Genomic DNA, 26,543 nt, shown 5'->3' on the forward strand with positions numbered 1-26,543 from the left:
TTGAGCTGAACCCTTTTTCTAACAAATAATCTCCTACTCAATCGGGGCTTTATTGCTGCAGCTAATGCTCAACACTTAGTAAGAGCATGAAAAACACTTTTAGCCGCTTTTGCTGTTGCCGCTCATCAGCATTATGCTCAATTTGCCTAATCAAACTGGTCTCGAAATAACGGACAGGCAACTTTATAAGCACACCCACCCACACACACACACACACACACACACACACACACACACACACACACACACACACACACACACAGTTTGCTCAAAGTTTTAACTGTTATCTGTTGTCTATCAGCAAATTTGATGCGATTCTGTTTACCTATTTTAATGAGAAGCGAATAATGCTCGCACAAAAGCCAAGCCGAACGAGAGAAAAGGCGGAAAAACGGAAAAGCGAAAATGAAAACAGTGGGCCGTAAAAAGCAAACGAAAAACCAGGTCAAAGCAAACAAAACGAAATAGAAGGCAAATTTATGCAAAACTCAAAAAACGTACGAAAAGTGTGATTAAAATCAACTGCAAGTGCCTCATGTTTTTATATGTGAGTATCTATATATGTGTGAGTGTGTGTGTGCATGTGTGTGTGTGTGTGAAAATAGCGTGTGTTGTATCAAATTTAAATGCACAGCAGTAAAATAATGAATTCCTTTGTTTGTGTTTGCTGTCCGTGTGGCCATTCAAGAGATGCCAAAATAAAACAAAACAAAACAAAACAAACAACAACAAAAAAACAAAATTAAAAAACAAAACCAAAAGTGAAGGGAAAAGCAAATTTTCTTGTTATTTATTCTTCAATGGATGGCGAACTGGAAACCCGAGTGGAAGTTAAGCATATATGAAAGTGTGCCAAAGTTGTGGTTCTAGTGACAATGGGAATATATGTACATACGAACTTCAAATTGTGGTTAACTTGATTCCAGAGAACTGGGTGAAGTTGAGACTTTCGGCAAATAAATTATGAAACGCTCCAAGTGTGCTCCAGAGCCGGAGCAAGCATTTCAATGGGCTTCTCTGGCCGCCTTTGTTGGTCAGCTAATTGCTCGCCTTTTGTGTTCAAATATTAAAAAGCAATTAAACTTTTGTATTCAGCTGTGAAGACTCACATAATTACAAAAGGCAAAATGAAAGGAAAAACTGAATGGCGAAAAATAAGGGAACAAAATGCAGAACGTAAAAGTATCTCATGTACTTCAAAGCATATATTCTCTGCCAAATATAGCACTTATTTATTTTTAGAATTTATAATTATATAAAGAAACTCCTGAAACTTTGCATACATAGGCTTTTGATTTAATTGCCTTCTAAATAACGGTGTATGCAATAATACACCTATAAAGTTTTATTTTCATGTCGATGGAATTATTATGAATGGATAGCTAATATAATAAGCAATACGATTCCTGAATATAATCTGATAATACAGTTAGGTTTGTTGACCATATTCTGTAAATTAGCTTGAAATTAATATTGTTATTTAATAGTATATGGAAATGAAACAAATAATATGTTTAGAATTAGGTATTTAAAAAAATATATCCAATCAAGCGCAAATGATTTCTATCTATCTAGTGTTCAAATCTTAGTCTTTGCTGCAGTTCAGTCTAGCATAATGCTCAGTGCTCTGGTCTACTTATAGGCTGCTGACCCTACTCACTGTGCCAACAGAATGCTAATAGCCTTATGCTTGTATATCTCTATGTATGTAGCCATATACATATTTTTGGCAAGCACATGCTTGGCATCTGTCTATAGCTCGCAGCCATTTTCGAATGGCTATCAATAAAACATAGCCTACTTTCTGGGGCGTGCGCTAAGCCCATAACTTCAACTAGCCCCATATGCACACACACACACACGCACATCCATATACACAAAGAGAGTGTTTATATTTAGCTTATTCTCAGCATTTTATGTGGCCGCAAACTGTTGTGTACTGATAGGTAAATGTATACCCCGTTGGCCTCTTTGCCATCCAAAATTTGTTGAGCAAATAAAACTAAAAGCAAATAATGCACACAGCAAACATTTCATTTAAACAATCAACGTCAATGATCTGTAAACAGCAATGAAAAGGGATTTTACTACCGCCAACTACAAGCAAAAAAAAAAAAGCAATGACAACAACAACAACAACAACACTCACCAACACATTTTGGTGGCAAACAAAAGGCGTGCACATGCATACATCATACAACAAGGCAGCAAACACAAACAACAACAACAACAACAACAACAACAATACATGCTCACACCCACAGACAGATACACACACACACACACAGACGCTCGTACATCTTGCCGTTGATCGGCCATTGTGCATCGCATAAACACACACTTTAAAAACACATCAAGCATACGTCCCGTTTGCCAGGCGTTGTTTATACGTGTGCAAGACACATTTGATATGAAGGTTGCCTCGCGGGTCGCTGCCAGCCCACAAGCCGTGAAAATGTTTTATTCAACGGCAACAAACCAAACTAAATAGAACAGAAAATTGTGTGTCTACAGGCAGCCCAACCGCACACACACACACACACACACACATGCTCCGAATAACATATACAACAGGCAAAGTTCCGCCTTAAATGTAGCAAAAAGCAGCCTTGTTTCACTTTTTCTTTGCACACACACACACACACACACAAGTGAAAAACAAAAATAAATATAAATAAAAAGAAAACTAAAAATAAATAAGCCATGAGCCAAAAGCGCTACCCCAGCCAGCTTTTTTTTTGTTTTGGTGGGGCTTAAGAACCCAAATAGCATTATGAAAATAAATCCAAGTCGAAAACAGAAAATATTTATGCTAATTAGCTAAGAGAGTACAACTGAGTTAAAAATTTGTACTTTAAATCTGACTTGAAGCAGGCAACAGTCAAGTTTAAGAAAACTTTAAATTGATTTAAGTTTATTAGATCAGCAACATTTGCAGCTGAGTTGAGCTCATATGATGGGCTAAATATACCACGCAAATTATAAATATTTTAAATGATAAATACTCAAATTGATGCTAGAATTACATTTGCATTTTTGTATCTTAATTAAAAACTTTTTATTATTCCATAAATCAACTCACTTTCGATATTTTTGTGTGATTTTTTATTGGAATTCTCTGCTGCCCCAAAAAGTATGCTATGATTTTTTTTGCTAGTTTCACACATTGGATTATGTAGCGAATTTTTTCCACACTGCATAAAAGTATTTATATCTCAAATTTATTATTTAATACATTTATTTAATTAAATAATTTTAAATAATAATAAAATTGATATCGAATGACTTTAGGTCGCTTTTTGCACAGTATTTCACAGTTGAACAGACACTCGTCTATGATTTTTTTGCTGCCCTTCCTCAACACTAAAGTAAACACATGTTTACAGCACAGACTGAGGGCAAACACTTCGGCTCGTCGTCCTCTTATGACTGCATGAAAATGTTCAAGTAATTATTAAGTGGCTGCCTCTTTGCGGCGTGCCTTGCCACAAGCTTGCAGCCAGCTGCCTTGCAGCCTCTGTTGCTTTTTTGCGGTTGCCTCCGATACTCGTGTATGCAGAGCGACATGTGCTGCAGTTTTAGTACCATTTTTTTATATTTTTTATATTTTTTATTTTAGTATTACTTGTGTTGGCAAGGCAAGTGCTGTGCTGGCCTCGGGGGCGTATGCGCAACGATTTTTGAGGCCAAATGTCGCCGGCTATGCGCCACATTGTCAACAAACTTGAAGGATTATCAGAGTCAACAGACTGGGCGGCTGCTCAAGTTCGCCTGGCCAGAAGCTGCTGCTGCTGCTGCTGCTGCAGCTGCATATTTAAATATGCATTTATGGCGCAAACATTGGTCCAGTTCAGGCTAAATTAAATTTGAGTCAAGTCTGTGCTGCAAATAATTTCATTTTGCAAACTGACCTAGGGTTATTTGTGTAGCATTTAAATTTAATTTTGTTAATTTATTTTCAGCAATAAATTGGCCAGCAAAGACACATGCCAAGGCAGTTGCCATAACTGCACTCGTATGCATAGACATTTAACAAATATGCGGCAAACGTGTGTGCATGTGTGCGCATGTGTGGGTGTGTGTGTGTGTGTGTTGGCAAAATTAGTGCTCGCTTTAATTGAGTTTGTTAATATTTTAGTAATGGCCACGGCCATGGAGCGGCATTGCATTGGCCAGTCGAATGGCCGAAATGGCCAAATAGTTGCATGGCAGCTGTCAGCCAATTTTATGTTATAACTGTAAGTCCGACACGTGGTTATGCCTGTGTATGCGTGTGTGTGTGCGTGCCAAAAACTAATTAACTGACTTTGCATTTGAGTGTGTATATATTTCTTTTTTTTATGCCACATATGCTTTTGATTAATTTTGAACTATTAATATTTATGCTGCTTTGCTATGCGAACTGAAATCGAGCAGCTTACAAAGGTCAGTCCAAAGCGGGGGATTGAGCTGGCGTAATGTGAACTGCTGCTGGGGCTGTTGCTGCTGCTGCTGCTGTTGCTGTTGCTGGTGTGCCTTTAATGTTTCCGGGTCAGTCACAGCAGTCACTTCCCTTGAGCTCGTTGTCGGCGCTTTTGTTTGTCAGCATGGACGATGACACCGCCAGACTGGCCGACAGACAGACAGGCAGGCAGGCAGGCGAGCCGGCTGGGCCAGTACTTGACGGCAAATGCCGCTAGCTGCGCTTTTTACACCGGACTAGCATCTGCATCAGGAGGAGCAGGAGCAGCAGGAGCGGCAGGAGCAGCACCAGCACCAGACAAAGCGGCTGTCTGTCGTGTGTCCCCTGCTGTGCACTTGAGTGACTAAGCTGCAGTCGCACGAGCACACAGCCTAACGCCTGCTGACCCCATTGCCCCACGACAACAGCAACAAATAGGCATCCGCCCACTTGGCTGGTCTGCTGCACATTTGCGTGTAGACAAATTGAGCAGGACATTGAATTGTCAGCAGCTCCGGCAGCGACGGCAGCGACGGCTACGCAACAGCCCTTGACGCCACTCAAAGCCACGCCCACAAGCAGCTCAGCTGCACTCTCCCCGCCTAGTCGCACTCGTTCACTCTCCCGCTGTCTCCTGCTCGGCTGTTGATTATATTGTTGACGTTGATGTTGATGAAGCATGATTTGGACTTTCATCTTTATTGCATTATGCTTAAAAACTATTAGCGCCCCCTTGCCTTTCCTTTCCCCTCTCCCGACTGCGGCACGGTCTGCACTGCCTGCCGTGGCTTTGCAGTGTCCTTCCGCATAAAATGAGTGCATTAGCCAAACTGACGTTGATGCGGCTGCGGATGCAAACTGAGTGCGCTTAACGCAGAATGCTGATTCCATTTTCTTTTTTCTCTTTCATTTTTTTGGATTTTTTTTCTATATGCCCTCTTAAATAATTTATAAGATTAGCAGTTTGACGGCATTTTAAACAAATTATAATTTGACACAAAAGGATCTCGAGGGTGCAAGAAATGCAGCTTGATAAATTGAATTTGAGCGTAGACAGAGAAGAATTCAAATGTGCCCAGATTCTGATATGCAAAAAGGAATCCAGAGTCTAAATGAATAGAAAGTCAAGGCAAATTAGAACTGTTGAGCAATGGGAGAAATTTAAAGGCTCTGGCTATGAAATTACTTTCAATTAAATATACGCAATAAATGCATTATAATAAAAATCTATTCAATTGGGCTGCAGATGGTTCTGTTTCAGATATCCAATATATAAATTGAGTTTTTCTCACTTGAATAAATGGGTTTAATATTAAATTGACTTGTGACTAGCCAGACTCAATTCTGTGTGCTTTGAGATTGGTTCAAAGCAGTCGCATTAATGAATAAATAAATCGATTTAAGTGCTGCCATGAGACACTGAGAGACAGTCACATTCGATAGTCGCTCTTAGCCACTGAGCAGCTTAAAATGAGCAGAGGTTCACACACACACAGCATAAGTTGGCATTTCATAATTGCTTAAACTGAATAGCTGATTATAGAGATGAGTGCGGCTGGCTTTCAATTGAGTCGTTCCATTTAATCTATTAATCGTCGCTTTTGCCAATAATTTATTATGCATTTTATGTTGGCCATTTAAATGATCGTAATGGTTAACAATATAAATAACAAAGCGCTCGTTAGCATGCATTATGCGTGTAAATAAATTTAACCAGCTAGAAAATAATGTGCGCCAGAGTCAATAGACAAATGGGCCATCGTCCAGAAGGGAAAGGAAAGGCAAGGCAAGGAAAGGCAACGAATGGAAGCCGCCAACAAATCCAGCACTAAAACGTTAAAAAGCTTGCCCAGCGTGAATCTTGATAGAGATAATTTATTAATACCATCAACGACAACAATAACAATAAAATGTAAACAAACGACTGACTGGCAACAGGACGAAGCCAACAAAGACAACAGCAACAACAACAACAACAACAACAACAACAACAATGGCAGTAGCAGCAGCAGCTGTCATTGTCATTGTTCGTGGGAGCTTTAAACCCCTTTTAAGTGGAACGCCAAGGTGTTAGCTGCCTGCCATGTCCATTGTGCGATGATCACACAAATTGATACAAATCAAATTGAGAAATTTGATTGCCGTCCCGGCAGCAGAAATTATAAATTCCGACCGAGCTGCTCGAACGGCTCGTTGATCATTAACAATGGCGCATTATAAGTATTTGGGGGGAGGGGGAAGCCCCTGACAGGCCAAAGCGCCGAACAAAGCAACAATTCAAGTGTGTGTTAATCAGATGCTCAGCGTTGGAATTGTATCAGCTGCTGCTATAGCTCTATAGCTGCCATAGAGCTCAGCACTTATTGTTCGCCTGTGTTGGCAGTGCCGCATTCAATTGTGCCCGGTCTTGGCCGTGTTATTTACAGCTGTTGGCAACACGCACGCAATGGCCGCACTGGCCGGCCGCCCACATCGGACCCAGGCATTGTTTGATTGTGATATTCATGCCTTAGGTGTGGCCCGGTATTGTGCGAGATATGCCTCATTCAGTTGTCAGTAGTCATTCACTTGCTCAGATCGTTCTCCATTTGATTTGCTAGTTATTTATTACTAATTCATGACACGTCGAGTTTTCGCCTTAAATTAACACTTATCAAGGCACATGGCACTTTTTGGCCAACTGCTGTTAAAGCCCAACCAATTTACCAAGTGTCAAACTGTGCACAATTAACTTGTAACTCTTTCCCCGCCGTTCCCCCCCAGCCGCACAGACTGGCCCCCATTGTGTCAACAAATCAATCAAATTGACTGCAAAATTCATCAAAAAGCAGCGCAACTGGAAATGGCAATCGCTCGGCTCCGTTCCGTCTGCGCTCGGCGCTCTGTGGGTCGAGTGGACTTGAAGTGGAAATCAAACTGTTTGAAACTATTTGAATTGCATTCTGAGCGGTTAAATAAATGAAAAACGTTGCACTTGACTTGACTTGACTTGCAGCCATCAAATGCAAATGCGAATTGCAAATATGGAAAAACCACTTAATTACATGAGCTGATGGAGGATTCGTTCCGCAGAGGCTTCTATCAACTGTCGTCTGTCTGAGTGTCTGCCAGGGCCAGTTTGAATTAACCTTTGATGCTTTACGTCCGTCATTATTGTCGCTTTAACTTTTGCCAGCGCTAAAAATTATACGAAACTTAATGCCGCTACGGACCCCAATACCAAATAATTTAGTTGCCACCTTCGAAGTGCAGCTGAAGGCGCCTGTCGAAAACTTTGCAAGTTCTGGCCCCAACTGTTTGCACAAATATCACACAGACAGGGAGCGGGTGTGCATGTGTGTGTGGGTGCGCGTTGATTTACCATAACTCCAGACGACATTCGGACGTAATATTATTACAACAGCTCATCAAAGTTCAGTGAATGGCGCTTAGTCAGATGCGTGCTCTGGCCCCATCCGCTGCTTATATATACACAAACACACACACACACACACATACAGAGTCACAAATTATACTTTTGATATCAGTGTCGGCAACGTCGCTAATGTAGATGTAAACGCTGCGTCGACGTCGCTGCCGCCGCCACTGCCTTTGCCTCTGCCTCCGCCTCTGCCGCTTCCCCTTGGGGCACATGGCAAACGAGCCCTCACTTTTATCAAGCAGCCCGTTGGGTATTTGTGCAGCAGCAATGGTAAACTTTGCCGAATGCCGTGCTATGTGGTCGTGCCAGGGGCCAGGCACCACACCTACACCTCCACCTGCACCACCACCTCCAACTCTACCCACCCACCTGTCCCACCTGACTCGGCAGAGTAGTCAAAAAGTTTTGGCTTTCGATTTGCTGCCGCCGTGCCAGGCCGTGGCCAAAACGCAAATTGTTGAAAGTTTGCACTAAAGTCGTTGATTTCATAGCTGAGAGGTGAGCTCAACTCGTTCAGAAAGTCTACCAAAGTAGTTGACGTGAATGCAAAGAGGACTGAGCCGGGGACAACAAGCAAACGAGCGGCTACACTTGAAAAATGAACTGATGGCGAAGTAAATCAAAATCTAGCAAAGATTTTCAATTTCCTGCGAATGAGCTTCTCTGCTGAGCTGAGGAGCGTCACTGATCGTTTATATAGTTCAAGCAACTGGAACTTAATTCCGATTTCGTCATTGGGTTTCTTTCAGTGTATCTCTAACTACCCCTACAAAGTGCGGGCCTGGAGGGAGCTGGCAACGTAATTGAGTAAAGTTGCGGCGGTGCCAATGCGAACGAAACCACTTGAAAGCGTTAGCAAATGTTTCGATATATTGCTCTGCCGGGTTTTTGTTCGGCTTCTGCTCCTCCTGGCACCGATACTGCCCTGAAAATTACTCGCATTGCCAAAAGTCGTTCGCAGGCAGCAGCAGCAGCAGCGGCATCAACCGCAGAGACGAGGCCTTCTTCTAGCTATAGTCCCACACTGAATACTAACAATAATTTGATGCAGCTGCCTCGCAGCCTCCAGTACTGCTGCTCTGCTCCATAAGCTCTGCGCATCGGCATTGGCATCGGCATCGGCGTTGGCATCGGCCTCGGCCTTCGCCGCTGGGAGGTAACGAAGCTCAAGCCATGGACGAGCCCCAGAGATTTGCGAGCGCTGCAAATGCAGTCAAACAGTTGGCGTACTCGAGGGCTTTTTAATTGTCTATTTGTCTGTCGGTTTGGGCGGCATGAACGCATCTCTATAAGTCCCTAAGTCTATGTGCATGGCAAGAGATAGAGATAGATAGAGAGATGAGAGAGAGAGAGGGAGTGAGTGGCAGCACAGTGAGCGAGTGAAAAGGAGAGCTTGACTGAAAGCATGTCATCCGATTGTTTTCTTATGCAGCACATTGTTTTGATTAGGCCTTATTTCAGTATACCCTATAGAGATCGAGATCTTGCTATTACGAGTTTATCTCTCATTATCATATTGCTATGATATTCATTGTATTTAATCTCATTTCAACAATAAAATTCGGCTAGATATTAGGCAGATTGTTACATACTCTTTGATATATTCAAGTAAAAACCTACAAAATAATTCATCAGGCAGATACAAATATCTGATGATCTCATTGCTATATTTATGATTGAAGAGCTCTTAACTCATTCTAGACTCTTTCAAAAAGTTTCCTCAACTAGGTAAACCTTTCCAGGGCACACTCAAAATCAGTTAAACTAGCTCTTCACATTCTGATAGCTAAATAATTAGTTAAGTTAGGGTATGACAGCTGCGGCTTGGCAGCTGTCTAAATGTTACCATTTCTGTTTCTTTTCATTGTTGGCCAAGAGGCCAGAGGCAGCAGCACTCAATTTATGACATTTTGACAGCAGTTGTTGCAGTTGAATCAGAAAGTTGCTCTCCTGAGTAATTGCACAGCTTTTTCACTTACAAACGCGCAATTTAGTGGATTGCGTTTTGCGCCTGTGTGCATACGAGAGCCACACACACACACACACACGCATACATATACATCCACACGTTGAGCTGGATGTCAGCTTTATTGGGCGCCGGGCAACTTTAAGCCTTTAAATCGTTCTGAAACAGTGCCATGTTTTTATACAGCTAACTGAAAAATTAAGCTCGCAATAGCTACGATACGTTTCATCGATAGCTTTATTTATCGATAGGTAAGCGCTTAAGTCTTTAGACCGCAACGAAACTATTTTGACGGGCTTTAGCCGCTAATTGAGCTGCTTTCGCTGAAAATTAATTTCGCGAGTGAGGAAAGTCGACTCGAATTTAGGCAGCTAATTAGCTCTAATTGGGGCACGCAAATTGCTGAGCTTTGAACTCAAAAGTTAAATGCTGTCGCATAAATATTATATACCCGACGGTATATTCTAGAACTAGACAAGTCACTTTGGTCGCATTTTAATAAAATATTTTTTATGTGGACAGACGAAAAGTTAGCCCAATTCATTGCGGATGAAAATCCACGTTGATTCCAAGCTGTTTAGCGTCGGCTTTAGTAATCAGCAATAAAAACTTTCTTTTTGGAATGGAGCATCATTAATTTTGTCCCAAGTCGCAGCCAAGGGCAATGTCAAAATTATAGCAGACATGACAACATGATATGTATGAGGAGCGTCTGCTATTAAGCATATAAGAGTGTATGTATTTTGATATGTGTGTGTGTGTGTATTTGACTTGGCGTCAAAGTGAGCAAAGCCCACACACAAACAAATATGTACTCATACACATACACACTGAGAACATCTGTGTGTGCATGATATTAATTCAACAAATTGCTGTTTAACAAGATGTGGAGGCACGCAGAGGCAGCCACAGTTGCGCGGCTGTTAAAGTGCGTGCCATCCAGCCCATCCGACTTAACCAACCAATCAGGCCCTCCAGCAGTCGCCGTGTTAATCGGTTTATGTGCAGCGCGATGTCTTCTTTAATGCAGCAACTGTAAGTCTACATATGTATGGATGTGTGTGTGTTGATGTTGTTGGTGTTGTTGTTGGTGTCTTTGTGCGCACAACAACCTAGGGCAATATACGCACAGCTGCCAAAATTTCTTACCTTCATTTCATGAAATGAAACAATTAGGACAAAAAGTTGCTTCGTGTCTGCCGCTCGTTGGCGCTAAGGACTCCCTCACTGTCTATGAGTGTATGTATGTGTGTGTGTGTGTGAGTTTGGGTTTGGCTTGGATACGTAACCCTTTTTTATAGCTCAACAAACATGTGTATGCTTGTAAACAAGGCTGCTGTGTATATATGTATGAGTGTGTGCGACTGTATTCGTGTGTGTCTGTGTGTGAGTTTGTAACCTTGTGTGCGTTTAATGACAAAATAATTAGAAAACTTTTTGTGTACTTTGTTGCTGGAGCTGTGTTGATGTGGTGGCTGCTGTAAAAGTCCGCCCACTACTTGCCATTCCAGCCACACCCCCAACGCCCACAGTCTATGCAGCCTCACCCCATCAATGTCACCGCCAATTTTCTACTTCAACTTGTCTCTTTGCCTTACCTCTACACTTGCAAAAAACATATGTAACTAATGCTGTTATAATTTTTGTTTGAAGACATTTCACAAGCTTAAATAATGTGAGATTAATCAAAAAATTATAAAAATAATATATATAAAATACAGTTTTACTTATCTTCCAATTTAGTCGTTCTTTTATAACATTTTACTCATTTATGACGCGTTTTCTCTCAGTGCACTATTTCGGTTTCCGCTTCTAACCTTCCGCTAAATATCCTGTAACTAAATGCGATACTTGAGCACAGGCGCACACACTCGCAAATTGTCCTGCACAACAAGAATTGTAATGGCAACAAGAAGCTGACGGCAATTACCTGACGCTGCTGGCTGCAGCATTGACACCTGAGCGCAGACAGCTCGCCGACAGGGGTCGTTGTTGGGGCCAGCCAGGTGTGGGCGTGGCCCTTTAAATGCTATGTTAATGTAGATATTTAAGTAACGCTGACATATTTCGCTCAGACCCTTATATCATTTCTTATGCTGGAGTCCTGAGTTATTTTTATAGACTTAAAAGGAGCGCGCACACACACACACACGCACACAGTAGCAGGCCACACATACAGCCAGACCACACGCCGCTAAACAAAAGTCCACGCCCACGCACATTCGCGTACGGCGGCTGGGAGCCGGGGCGTCTGTTGCTTTGAGCACGCTTGGATTTGTTATCGGTTTTTAATTAGCATTGAATTAATGCAATTAATATTTATTAAAGGCCGCGTAGCCAGCGAAGTGTGACTAATAGCTTAATGTATACATGGACACAAGCTAGCGATTCATTTCGTGGATTTTATTGAAACGGGCAGCTGCTGATGACAGCAGCCACTTGGCATACAGGCTATTAAGCACTTGAGCATATGCTGCATGCGGCAAACATTGATGCAAATGTTGGTAAACAGGTTGCCAGCCAAATTGAATACTAGATAAACATAATAAATGTCCAAGAGCCAGCCATCACAGCGAGAGGCAGACAGACAGACAGACGGACAGACAGACAGAAAGCCTCGGCACGCCGCTCCCTCGCAGACACAGAGACAGTCTGTGTATGGCAATCCGCGCCACAATCGGCGAGCCCATGCGGCGTATGCGTAACGCAAGAGCTGCTCGTCACGAAACTGGGACACAACACAACGTGGCAGCTCTCAAATGGTTTAACTTGGCACAGTCCTGGCCAGCTCAGTCATATATATATGCTGGTGTGCGTGCGTCTCTGTGTGCGTGCAAATGTTTTTATTGGAGTGCGTGGCGAAACACTTTAACTTGCTGGCAAAATAGCAGTGCGAAATGGAAACTGGGCTACGGCAACTGCTGCCACAAATACACACCCACGCATATGGCTACACGTATGTGTGTGTGTGTGTGTGTGTGTCTGTACGTGCAGACAAAGCAACAAAGCAGACATTCAGACGGCTGCAAATGGCCAACCAGCCTGGCCCAAAGGTAGTAAACTTATGTAAATACCCAGCATTCAAAAGTTGGCAGATCTAGTTAACTGATTACTGAGATTCAAATTCAATTAAATAAAACCAATGAATAGCCAACTTAAACTAGTTCTTATATGCGTCTGCCTACATGTGCTTCATTCTTCTTCTTCTTCTTACGCAATACGCAATTGCGCAGATGTGCTTCTGGTTAGATTCCAGTTGATTGCAAACGATACTCGTGTGTATACGGTCTAGATAAAGATGCTAAAATTATATGGCTATGTTCACTGCTGGGCATTGATGGACCGAAAATGACATTGACTCGTTATAAATTCAGTTTCCAGTCGAAATGGCTTTTGAGTCTGACATAATATATACATATGTATGTGTGTGCGTTAAAGTAGAGAATAAGAAAATTTCCTCAATTATTAAAAATCGAATTTCTATACACCCATTTCTTTCAAAATCTTGTCTCTTGCTTGAGAATATACTCCATTAATTTCAAGATCCATGGGGAACTTTATAATGGCAATATAATCCTATACGTTCCATCAGAGAATCACTTGATTTAAGGCTGTCTAGATCACTTTCAGCAATTACGCTCCTTGCCATCCTTCTTATCATGCCGAAGGCAGCTGACGAATCGCTTCAGTATATTTTATAGTTATCTGATACGACGGAGCTCCAGTTCAGTTTATTGACGTTCCATGGTCTGTTGCATAGATTGTTAGAGGAAGCTTAGGTCTGCAGCGCTCAATATGTTTGCCCAAGTATTTGCGGTGGTCGAGTGAGAAAAAGAAGAAAATAAAAATTGATTGCAAACTTTTGTGGGCCACGTGTTGGCTACGAACTGTGGGCGCTGAGGGGTCGCCAGTTGATTTTCAACAGTTGAGTAGAGTTTATTTTGTCGGCAGAGTTTTTGGCCAGGTGCGGCAGGCAACTAGACCAAATGTGGCATGTGGCATGCGGTGTTTGGTGAAGGGGCGAGGGGGGTAGGGGCCATGGAGCGCACATTTTTACTGCGTGCCTGGCAACGCAGGCAGCCGAAACGGCAGCAGCAGCAGTCGTTTCTTCTAGCCTGCTTTTGAGCAAGTCGAGCGTGAAATGTTGATGAAGTAACCTGCAACTAGTTACATGTGTAGCATGCTACATGCTGCTCTATGCCATCTAGCAAAACTGTTAAGCTGCAAAAACTTTGCTCAGTTCGTTTGGCTTTGTCTAAGCACAAATTAGTTGCATGCTGCAGGTGCACAACAAAAGATCCTGTTTACTAGCTGATGCATTTTATTTTCCTAGACTTTACGTTGAACTTCTCTTGTGCTCTTCTCAATTTTGTTTTTTTTTTTTTTTGGCAACAAATGTGCAAAAGTTTATGTTGTGCATAAAACAAATTTATGTATAGTTAGCTGCTTGTTGCACTTTTTTCTGCCACTTGTCCTATATGCATATAAATAAAGCGATAAAAAACGTAGAAAAAATATAGAAAAATAAAGCAATAAAAAATGGGAGAAACACCAAAAGTTTTGCAACTAGAGCATGACATGATGCATAACCACAGCCGCGGGCAAGGGCTACAGCTGGAGTAGAAGCAACAGCAACAGCAACAGCAGCAACAGCAGCAGCCACATGGATGCACCGTTGCAAGTACAACCGAAATAACTGCCGAACAGGATTCAGTTGCAAGGACAATGTAACCATGTTAAACAACAATCAGAGTGGAAATTCAAACCACTCGCTGGTAATTTTGCATGCAACGCTTAATGTCTGTGGCAAAAGTGGCGCTGATTTTGGCAGACAACTTTTTTCCTATTCTGCCTTCTCCTCTCGCTCTTCTTTTCTGTCTTCTTTTTTTTTCGTTTGTGTATTTATTCTGTATTCACTTGTGTTTCGCTGCCCCACTCAGTCCGACGAGCAACTTTAGCGACACAGTTTCGCAGCAACAGCAGCAACAACAACAACAACTACAATGGCATCAAATTAAACGAAAACTATACAACATTTTGCTGCAGCTGCATTGGCGCACTCGAAAATTTGAGTGAGTGCCTGCCTGCATTAAAAATCAGCCCGGCTAAGGGCCAGCGGGGGCGATGCGGCGTTGCGCGGCACGCGAAGCTTGCCAAAAAATGAACAGCACTGAGGCAGATACCGAGCCCAGTTGAATGCAGTTGTTGTTGTCGGTGCTGCTCCTGCTGCCGCGTTGTCTAAAGTTTGAAGTGCGCATAATAAGGCAGGCAGCGGCTGAGAGCAGCCAGAACTACAGCAAATTAGTCGCTGCGGATAGTGGGCGTTGGGCCGTGCATGCCGAGGCAGCGCCAACCTCCAGCTCCCCCCCGCGCGAGAGGGGCCAGCACTGGCAACACTGGCAACACTTGGCTGCACGCCTTGGCAGAGTTTTGGCTTACTGACTGCCGAGCCCTATTGTAGTGTCTCGTTTCCACTTTGAAAAGTGAAACTTATATCCATTTCATTAGCAAGTTGTTCACTGGGGAAGCTCCTTCAGTGCGTCAAGCATGATATGATGTGGGAAATCATAAAATTATGATAATCAATTTCAATTACCAGAAGCAATTCTCTTTCAAACTGAAGAGTCATATGCACTGCGAGTTTTCTGCTCGAAGAGTTGAGTTCATATATTGATGAGCCCTGGAAAATATTTCCATAATATATTTATGCATATTGCATAGTTTTTTGTGGAAGCAGCTGGCAAGAATTTGAGTATGTTAGAATGTTGACTGACAGCCTCTTGCATAACTCCCCAGCCTTAGCATTGTTAGTATACGTATACTTAATATTTTATTTTTAAAGATTATTTGAGATTGTTGTAGATTGAAGGTATTAAGTTATAAATCATATACAGATATAAACATTAATAGCTTAATATTGTTAAATGTGATAAGTTGTATGTATTACAATATATTTCACAACAGTCAGAGAGTATTAAGTAAACTTATATTTTCTTTTTATTTTGAATGTACATATATCCTTTTTTTTAATTATTCTTAAAAGTTGTAATTAAATTTCACTAAAGATTGAGATACCTATAGTCTAGACATATATGTAGATACCTATATTCCACATATGTATACTCAATAAATTTATGCATGCTAGTCTAATATGTCTAATCTGCCTGTAATATATTTAATACAATTGTATTATATTTATTAAATATTTAGTATAGAGCATTGACACGCCAAAGATAATAATTTATCCTGATCCATTTCTTATAAAATGTATAATTTCTGTGAAATTTATCTAAAACATGATCGTATACTTAATATGCGTATATATATATATAAACTTAATACATTTTAAAAAAGTCACCGACTATTTATATGGTCTTTCCATCATTTTTATGAACTGTGTTAGGCTTGTATTTTACTGTTTGATTAGAGAGATGTATATTCCACACATTAATTAATCAATTTCACATTAGTAAAACTGTATCGATTTCTCAGTGCACCCGAACATCCCTTCGTCAAGCATTCATCCTTAGTTAATTAGTTTGCTCAAAGTGTAATTGTAATAAAGTGTCACCTAGCTTAAACACTGATTCTGTCTTCAGTTGCATGTCTCGCGGCGATTAAGCTTAAGCCGCGAACGAGCAACATGCAAGGCACTCAATCGAGTGCGGTCACAGCTGACAAGCAGTTAATTTGTTAATGCACTCAAGACTGGCTCTAGCCGAGCATCATATTTCGTTCGTATTTTATCTTTTTGCTGGCTATTCTAGTCGTCTATGGCAAAGCAAATCATAATTAACTCGTACTTTTTTCAACATGCACTCTCTCACACACACACTCTCTCTCTCTCTCTCTCCCTCTGTCTAGTTTCTCTTTTAAGCAGCTTGTGGCTGGATTACATGCAGCGACTGTGAGTGCGACTGAACAATGCAACAATTTGCGCACACCTCAATACGCTGCTGCGGCGCAACGGTGGCAACGACTGCAAAAGCACAAAACTTGCGCTCAAGGCAAAAAACTGTACATGAAACAACTTAATTAGTTGTTGCGCGAGTCGAGCAAAAAGCCGCATACACTGCAAGTGCAACTGGAACGCCAGGGAGGGAATTTTCAGAAATATTTGCTCATTTCGCTTCATTAGTGCCTGGCAAGAGAATGTTTAAGGCCAAAGGGAACGGCTGCTGCTGCAAATGCAGTCAAGGCACGGCCAAACATTGAGCCCAGACCAGGCCCCAAGCGCAGCTCGTTAGACGGCGCGAGTGAGTGTTAAATTAAAAATAAAGCAACAAAAACAAAACAGAAAATACAAAAAATACAAAATTAAATATAAACTACGGCCGCAAAACGAATAGTGAATAAGGAAAAAACGAATAGCGTGTAACGTGTAACGAATAGTGAAAAAAAAAACAAGTGGTAGAAGAAGAAAACGCGTGCATTCAGCATGAATTGCAATATTGTATTAGAAATGCATTGGCTGAAACTCAAGGCTGCGACTAGAGCTCGATCCAGTTGGCGCTTCCGCACCGCAACCAACGATACCGATACGGCAAGGACTTCCACAATGCACATAACAACTTCCTCCTCGAGCGTCATCTGGCAACGCCATTTGGCACTATTCACACTCCTGCTCCTGCTCGCAGCGCACATCAATATTACTTCCGGTCAAATCGATTGGGACGACGACGATGATCCAGGTGAGTGACTCTGACTACATAAAGTTATAGAAAAGAAAAAAAAAAAAAAAAAACGAAAACAGAAATAGAAATAGCAAAGCATTCGTCGTGCGACAACAAAAGCCGAGCACTACATCCTGCACGGTTCGCTACACCTTAAGCGCCGTGATTTGCATAAATTCACAGCGAGCCAGACAATAGTTCAATGGAAGAGTTGTGCAATAAAAGTTTGGGGTAAGGCATCGAAACAAAAACGAGCGGACAGCGAACAGAAGCGCTTTGCAATTGGATTTCAGTTATGTTTTTGTAATTAAGTTATATTTGCATTACGTATACGCCCAGGCAGCCAGGAAACCAGGCGAGCTTGGGTCTTTTTAATTAATCGCAGATTTATAGCTTGAGTTTTGCAGACGGGACCGGGCGGACATATTATATGCATGTATAAATGGAATTTTAATTATTCAAAATCTACAGCTAAAATATTTAATGAATTCATAAGTCTGACAGTTTAATTGCAAGAGTTTGGCATAACTTTGCCCCGACTCTCGCTGCACGTGTGTCTGTGTGGGTGGGTGGCGGGTGGCATGGCGTCTCCTTGCAAAAAGTGGACCAAATCGCGCTGCCCCTGTGAGGCAAGTAGCTCCAAGTGAAAGTTTCGTGTTCGCAACTTGACTTCGAGCAGGTGATACTTTTATTTATTTACATTTCAATTTGCCGTGTTTGCCAGGCAAGCGATACGGCTGCAAGACAAGTCGATGACAGGACAGGAGTGAACATATACATATAGAGTATTGATTTTAAAATTGCCAGTAAATCGTGAATTCTAAATCGGTAATGTCTATTGACTTGATTAAAATAGAATTTGAATTTATTTTATTAATCAATAATAAATATTTTAATGTTGGGTGTCACCTAATAAAATATATATAAATATTATTTTTATTAACTGAGAGAAGTAGACCAAGTCTGTTTTGGTATCTGCATACATTAAAGAAAATTATATTAAAATTCGAAATCAATAACCAAACAAAAGGCTAAAAGCAACAGAGGCCCAAGTCAGCAGATTGACTCAGACGAAAGTCTCTTTGTATGAGCAATTTCTAATTAAAATATAAGTGAATAGCTCTTGCTACAGCAATGCGAAATATATGTGTATATATTTAGCCTGCCAACGGACTTGCCATTAGGTATTCAGTTTAATATAAACGCTGTCAAGCTTATTAAAGACATTTCTCTAAATAGAATATTAAATTCTTATGGCTCAATGACAAGGCATTCACACACATACACATACACATACACATGCACGTGTGCCTGTGGCTGAGAATGAAAGTTCTTTGGATGGCAAAATCACGGACATTGTCTCATTTATCGATTTTCGCCCATTGTACGCACACACTTTTAAGCTAACGATGCAAACTCAAAATGTTGACAACAAACATTTTTCAAGCTGTGCACGCGTTGTCCTTTCTGTCGCAGCCGCATTTAACATGATTGTTGTTGTTGTTGTTGTTGTTGCTGTTGACTCTGCCATGAGGTAGACCAGGCCTTGAACAAATACACAGACACACGCGCACACACACACTGACACAGCGTGTGCTGTGTGCCCCCACCGAGCCGACGAGTTGTTAGCCCGGTGGGCGCCTTGTTTAAATAGAAGCAAAATAGAAACGGCCCGCTGTGATTCCATTTTGGCTTGCCGTGCACAACACAGCAACTTTTCTTTTATTTTTTGCCTCTTTTCCGTTTGATAAATATGATTTTGCATAAATTTTGAAATACACGCTGCGCGGCGAGTCGACTCAAGCCGGGCCGGAGATAAACCGTCGCTCAGGTTCTTTCATGTGCCTCAAATCTGCAACTTGTAGAACTAACTAAGAAGGCTACAAGCCATCTAAAAAATGAAAAAATAAAAATAAAAATGAATAAAATAAAACAAAAATCAAGCCCCACTCCAAGAAACAGCAATAAAACTCATAAACTGAATGCCCGGACAGAGTATCTTGAGGTCACAGATACTCTCTACCGTTAGAGACGAGATAAAGGAGAGGATATATACGAACAAACAGCTAAATATATAAGCTAGAACCAAAAGTAGGATTACTGGAGTTATATCTTATAGAGAGTGCATTTTTGTTATATACAAATATTATTTAATTAAATAAACTATATCAATTTTTTTATAAGAGTACAGTTTTTATAAAATAAATTATCAAATTTATTTAAAAAAAAAAAAGAAACTAAACAAAATTAAAAAAATATATAAAAGAATAAAGAATGCCCAAAATGCCGTTCACCATTACAAATGACTTAATATTCATAAAAAAAAAAATAGAAAACAAAATTTCCATATGCTAATACAACCCACCCTCTGCATTAAATACGAACAGGGTATAAGGCGACGCAAACTGGCGCAAGCTATGGGTATGCCGGGCCATAAACTTCTGGCTCTCTCCGCAAACCAAAACTGTAAAATTATGAAATCATAAAAATATCTTTACGATTACATAAAAAACTTGCAAAAATGTGGGCGTGGCGTTGGCCTAGACAACAAGTGCGAGGCGTAGCGCGTTACCTTGCGTTGCCTCGGATAGTGTCGCGTCGCGTCGCGTCAAACAATTGCGTGATAGCAGAGAATTTAACTTTAGACATACGCCGCACTATGACTTCATTAATTATCAAACAGCCGAGCTTTCAAAATGGCAAAGAGCGTCGCGGCATAAAATAGTTTCAAAGCCAGCCCGAAACAGAGGAGGCAAAAAAAAGCCAGAAATGTAGCCGAGCTCAGGTGGGGGCAAATGAGGCTAAAAACTCAACGCCATATATTCTAATTACGCATGTCGCCGGGCAAAAACCACATTTGAAGGATTCCACACGGATACAAATACATACACACACATGTGTGTGTGTGGGGAATGTTAGATGTTAAGCACTGCGGCTTTAACCCTTATTAGCCGCTGCTTCCTTTTGGCCATAATTCATGCTGTTTTCATTTGTTTTGATTAGCAAATGAATACATCCAGCTCTCCAGTTGGCACTCGACTTTCGGTTTTAGCTTGGCCAGCGAATCGTAATCATAACGTGACTCGAGTAGGGCAATAAAATTTGAGTATTTTCACTAACAACACACACACATACATACAGCTGTTGCGCTGTGTGTGCGTGTCTCACTTGCGAACCTGTGAAATGACGAGAGAACTCTGAGCCGAGAACTGAGAACTTCAGGCACAACAAAATTTTAATTTATGCCGCGTTGAGTGTGTTATGCCCCAGTTCCTGACAAGGAGCAGATATGAGCTAGCTCCCATATGCATGGCTAGATACGTACTAGCATGTGTGCCACTGTGTGTGTGTGGCTGACTGAGTGTGTGTATATTGCCGTTATAAGTCAAACCTCAAATCGGCACTTCTGGCGCGCGCTCTATAGCTCATTTTGTTGTCGCTCGCTCGTCGCTGATTGTTGCCTCCTGCCTGCCGCCTCCTGCCTTCTCCTTGGTGCCTGTTGTTGTTTCCCCGGCACAACAAAATGTTGGATTTTCCCTAGACACGCGATATTTGCCGTTACACCCGATACAGGCATAGCGGAATGGGAGTGGGGAGGGGCGAGAGTATAGAGTATGGGATTCGATGTGGCAGCCGCGAATATGTACAAATTATAATTCATATTACATATTTGATGAAACACATTCAATCATTCACCTGCGGCTAGTCGTAGGCCAGGGGTCGCTCTGGGGTCGCCGCTGCGGGTCCTTCCCAATAATTACGCATTTGCTGCCGTGCGGCTAGTTTTAATGATAAATGACCTATGCCAAAGTGTTGGGTAATTTTTCGGAGCTTATATCAGAAAGTTTAACTTAAGGGCTGTTTATTTGCTAGATGGCGCCTTTGTGCGTGTGGGCGTGGCACTAATGTTATGTCAAAAATGCTTGACTATGGCCCCAGCCAGCGCATGCATATGGGCATAGAATATATATGTATATTGTTATATGTATGTATGTATATGCATATATTTATGACACGATAACAACGTCGTAGGCTCAAGCAATTTGTCATTTGTCAAAAACTTACTGCAGTTACATAATAATTAACCCACCTGCTTATTTACATGTGAATGTGGGTGTGTCCATATGTGCGTATGTATGTTTATACATAAACAAAAACACCCACACACACACATGCATTATCTTGAGAAACTGTCTGTTTCTTTGCTCTAGCTGGGCACTCAGGAGATTAAATAGCTGGCTTACCGGCAGGCAGCTCTGCCGCTCTCACACAACTTCAGCTGTGTCATGTGGGACTAATTGCGCACTGATACAGTTTATTAAAGTTTATTGAGACTTTTTCTGGGCTCTGCGTGCCGCAGCCAAGGTCATTCTAAGAATAATGAATAGATATAACTATTGGAATTCCATTTTTTCAACATATTTTTCGTTTTTTGTTATGTAAATACAACTTAATTAAGAGAAAAATATACGATAATATGCGATTTCCCATATCAATTAGCATATTTCAATCTGAAGTGCTTTAAGCCCCAGTTCGGATGGCTCCTTGCAAGTGGCATGAGAATAAAAAATGAAACGCTTTGAATGTCAGGCAAAATATGATCGCACGATATTCCCTGGTGGAGGAAGGCTTTGGTTGGCTGTCCTCTGCAGTTGCTAAACTAAAACTGTTCGGCTTTGTGAAACGTATAAATTTTCTATTGATTTATGCCAAGTTCGCATGCCATTTTTTCCGTTTTGCATAATTTCAGCTGCTGGCCAAATTGCAGCAAGCACACAAGGCCAGGATATGGCAGGACAGATACGACTCGACTCGACTGACGGGACGGACGGACGTAGAGACTGACTAACAGAGTGACTGACTGAATTGCAGGCTCACACCAAAAGGGAACTTCAACTAACACAAACACAATTGTTGCGACAGTCTCTTCGCGGTTGCCCTCATACCCCATCCCCCATGCCTCATACCCCATGCCCCATACCGAATGCCACTTACTCGCACCCGAAAAACCGAATTGCTGCAGCTGCAACTGCTGCAGTGGCCATGGCCATGGCAGTGGCATGAATTGCGATGATGGAGTTATCCATTTATACTCGCATTTGCATACAACGACCAGCGTGCATCGTCTGTGATTGCCGCTGGGCGGAAGCGGCCAACGAGACGCTGACACATGACATGGAAAAATGAAAAGGAAGCACCAGCTACCCAGCGCCACCTCCATGCCTTGCTCTCCCTCTGTCTCCCTCTCTCTCTCTCTCTCTCTCTCTCTCTCTCTCTCTCTCTCTCTCTTGTGCACTCGGCAACTGAAACAAATGGTCAAACGTTTGCCTCTGGGGTAAAGAAGGAAAAAAATTGCCACTGCGCGTTCCAGTTGGCAGTTGGCAGTTGCAGCTGCAGCTGCATAGAACTCGCTCGCTTGTCAGACGCTGCTCGCTACATTTTCTATATATCACATGTAAATATGACGGCCTACTATATATATCCTGCCTGCTGACTGCCTCCCGCCTCCCGCCTGCCTCCTGCCTGCCTGTGTGTGTCCGCCAACGCTTCCCTCCGCTAACTCGCCCAAAACAAAGCGTTCGCTACAAATGCCAGCTATGCAGCCCAGCTTAGCTCATGACAGCTCTCTACACTCAACCAAAATTTGAATAGTCTAAAATATTGCAGTTTGGAATTTATGCTGATTGTAAACTTTACTTTTATTGGTTATTAATGATATAATGTAATTGTAATGTAGAAAATATTTTATTTATAACAATAAAATATTTTTTAGTAATATTAGAAGGCTAATTTCTCAACTGTATATATAGGTTTAATCATTTGGCCGCTTTTTACACTCAGCGAAATAATTTTTTATAAAAACTGAAAGCAAAAAATTATTAATAATAAATATAAAAGCTAAAAAAATTTAATAAAAATTTTGCAAAAAAAAAATATATATATATATATGTATATATACAAGAGTAAAATAAAAAATAAAATGAAAATAATTTATTTCTATATTAAGTAATTATTACAAGATATATAGGGCAATAAAAAGCTTAAAAAGCATTTACTTAAATTAATATATAAAATAATAATAATAGATGAATATTCCAATTAATAAAAAATCAAGCAATAAATAAACACATATTAATATTATCATGTAATAATTTATAATTTTGTTATACCATAAAGTATTCGCAAATAATTTCGCTTAAAATATTCTTCGAAAATAATTAAATCTGTATATTAAATATTTTATTTTCTACTTCCGTAGTTTTCTTCAGGTGCAGTTGATTTTTGTTTTGTTTTTATTTCCTATTTTTGGCAAGCTGTGAGCGAACAGAAGCGTGCGACGCGCAGTTAAAAGTCAAACCCATGTTGCACATTCATCATTTAAAGTAAACAATTTTTGATTAATCGCCAACAGTGGTCATGCCAGGGCAAGCAAGACGCTGACGGGGTGTGGGCGGGTGTCCGACCTCCGTGCACTTCATGCAACATTTTTCCAATTGCTGCCAACACAAAAAACCTACAGCAGTGTCCAAGAACGAAAAATAAAAAACAGTTAGAACGAAAAAATCCACTGTGAAGCACGTAGCCGAGAGTCCCCGAGCAGCGTCCCGCTACACATGTATACAAATTGTAGCTGTAGCTGTTGCTGTAGCTGTAACTGTAGCTGCAGCTGCGCGCATCGACGACGCGACGTCGACTTGACTCGGTTTGGCTCTGTTTGCACTTCTCTGACCGGGCAGTTGGACGCTGGGAAATTTGTAACATGATTGCCAGCCCGGCCAACAGACAACGGCAATTCCAGCAGACCGACTGTGAATGGGCACGACCTAAGGGGGATGGCCAGGGGGATGCTCTGTATACGCATTTGACTTTTGCATATTTGACTTTTCTCAAATGCGGTTAGTTTGCGTGTGTGTGTGTGCTGTGTGTGTGTGCGTTATGCTGGAGCCCAATTTGTGCCGTCAACCGTTGTTAAACTTGCAACTTATCAAACTTATCAGTGAAACTCGAAGTGGGGCCACTTAATGTGGGTGCCCTTTGTGAATTTTCAATACATATTAAACGGGTTATGCCGCAAAAGGATTACCAACACTTTGCCCCCAAGAAAGCATATCATTATGCTTAAACAATTTTTTGACAACTTTATTAGGTTTCGACAAACTGACCCGACAACACACCAGCCACACCCACACATACAGAGAGGGTGTGTGGCACACAAAAGGGTTCTGCAAGGCGTGCGAAAAATTCTAAACAAATAAATAAGACAAGCTGCTTGCAATTGGGCTAGGGGATTGGTCTCCCAAGAAATTGCTATGCGGCATGCGTTAGCGACAAAAACTATTTTATAGCTGCTTCGTGCTGTCGTCAAGGTTGAGCAGAAGGACGACAACAACAGCCAGCTGGGGAAATGGCCAACAAGGATTCTGTAGCTGTAGCTAAAGCTGATGTCGATGACGATGCCGTTGAATGGTGGGAGGGAGGGAGGGAGGGAGGGAGGGAGGTACAGACCCAGCCGGACGCTGTGTGGGCGCACGAATAAGTCAACACAGCAAAAATGTGTCAAAATGCGCAATTTATTTAATTTTTAGCACACGCTCTGATATAGGATTGACTTAAACTGTTACAGCGACTCGAGAGTAAAGTTATTTTCATACTTTGCTTTTGTATTTGTTTGCATTTTCTGCGCATTTTCCTCGACAATTTTTTATTTGTTCTTCGTCTGTCCTTTCCATTTTTTTACTGTCGTTGTTTTCCTTTGGAGCTGACGCCATTTAAGCGGCAAACTTTTAAGTTGCTCGGCAAAAAGTTTCTGTGCGGAAAATAAATTGGATTAAACCAAAAAGATGGCACCAGCGCGGCCATAAGGCAGCGTCACAATGTCCAAAAACTTGCCAACTTTTTCTCTTGGCTGTTTGTTTTTGTATAGTCTCTCTCGGCTTCTGCAAACCCATTTACAACACTTTTTTATTTAAATATATTTTCATCTTATTCCACTTTTTCTCTCTCTTTTTCTTTTTTGTAAAATCTAAACGGAAAATTGGTTATATGCACGTGGTCAGAAAGTTGTGTGGCCGGGCCCTGAACTCATTAGACAAATGAGAGGCAAAGCTAGACGCATGTTTGACCAAAGTATTGCGACCCGTCCGGCCCCATCCAAAAACTTTCTTCTCTCTGTGTGGGTTATCGGAGCTGGCTTTTGCCGGCTGTGGACAGCGATCGCCAAATCAAATAGGGCAACAAGCAACTTTTTGGGGCTGCCCAGCTCAAGTTCCATATAACCATAAATGTCAAAGTCAGCCAAAAGTTTGCATAGTTTTTGACTTCTAACAGCAACGGCAGGAATAGCAGCAGGAGCAGCAGGAATAGCAGCAGTAGCTGGTATTTAGGGGTCATGTGGTTGACATATTTGTTGGGGGATTATTAATTGAAACAAGTTAATTTGCGCCAAATATTGCCCAGCAGACACACAAGACGGAGAACACACACACACACATACACACATACACATACACAGTGATAGAAGCGAAAAGCCGACAGTGTCAAAGCAGTTTGCCAAAGGCTGTGCCACGCCCGAGCCAAGGCCCGGACCCAAGCTTTTGGCTAACAAGCAGCACAAAAACGACAAACAGCCAACTTGGGCAAACAAAAAGCTGGCATAAAGTTATTAAGAGACATCATGTTCTGGCCCTGTTCCATCTTGTTCGGTTGGTTCTCTGCTCCGTTCAAAAGGATAAACTTTTCATATGCTCTGCGAATTAAATACTGTTGGACGCTTTTTCCATATGCATACACATATAGTATAAATATATATATATATATGTACATGTATATACATGGCTATACAAAGTATTTATATGAATATAAATGTTTATTTTTGCGATATTCATATGCTCGAGTGGAATAACTTTTGCACAAAAACAACTTTTAATTAGCATTTAAAGACAAGACACTTTTGCTGGAGCCAACAGCCAAGACTCTCGGGGTCAACAGAACAGCCAATTAGAATCGAAAGTAATGGACAGGCGGCGGGCGGCGGACACAATA

General features: G+C 41.4%; 2 protein-coding genes across 2 annotated transcripts in view; both read left to right on the plus strand.

Annotated features, from left to right (window-relative positions):
* Positions 1 to 7,516, plus strand: part of LOC115562313 (uncharacterized) — a 56,010-nt gene extending 48,494 nt beyond the window's left edge. The window contains exon 2 of the mRNA XM_030383592.2: positions 7,500 to 7,516. The gene's annotated coding sequence lies outside the window, so the exon portion shown is untranslated. The remainder of the gene's footprint in view (positions 1 to 7,499) is intronic.
* Positions 1 to 26,543, plus strand: part of side-III (sidestep III) — a 99,732-nt gene that overhangs the window by 4,780 nt on the left and 68,409 nt on the right. The window contains exon 2 of the mRNA XM_030383563.2: positions 16,709 to 17,519. Within this exon, the coding sequence (XP_030239423.1) occupies positions 17,267 to 17,519 (253 nt within the window). The 5' untranslated portion in view covers positions 16,709 to 17,266. The remainder of the gene's footprint in view (positions 1 to 16,708; positions 17,520 to 26,543) is intronic.

The sequence above is a fragment of the Drosophila navojoa genome, chromosome 2 (genome assembly GCF_054131105.1).
Source record: "Drosophila navojoa isolate 15081-1374.11 chromosome 2, UAZ_NAV_1.0, whole genome shotgun sequence".
Lineage (NCBI taxonomy): Eukaryota > Metazoa > Arthropoda > Insecta > Diptera > Drosophilidae > Drosophila > Drosophila navojoa.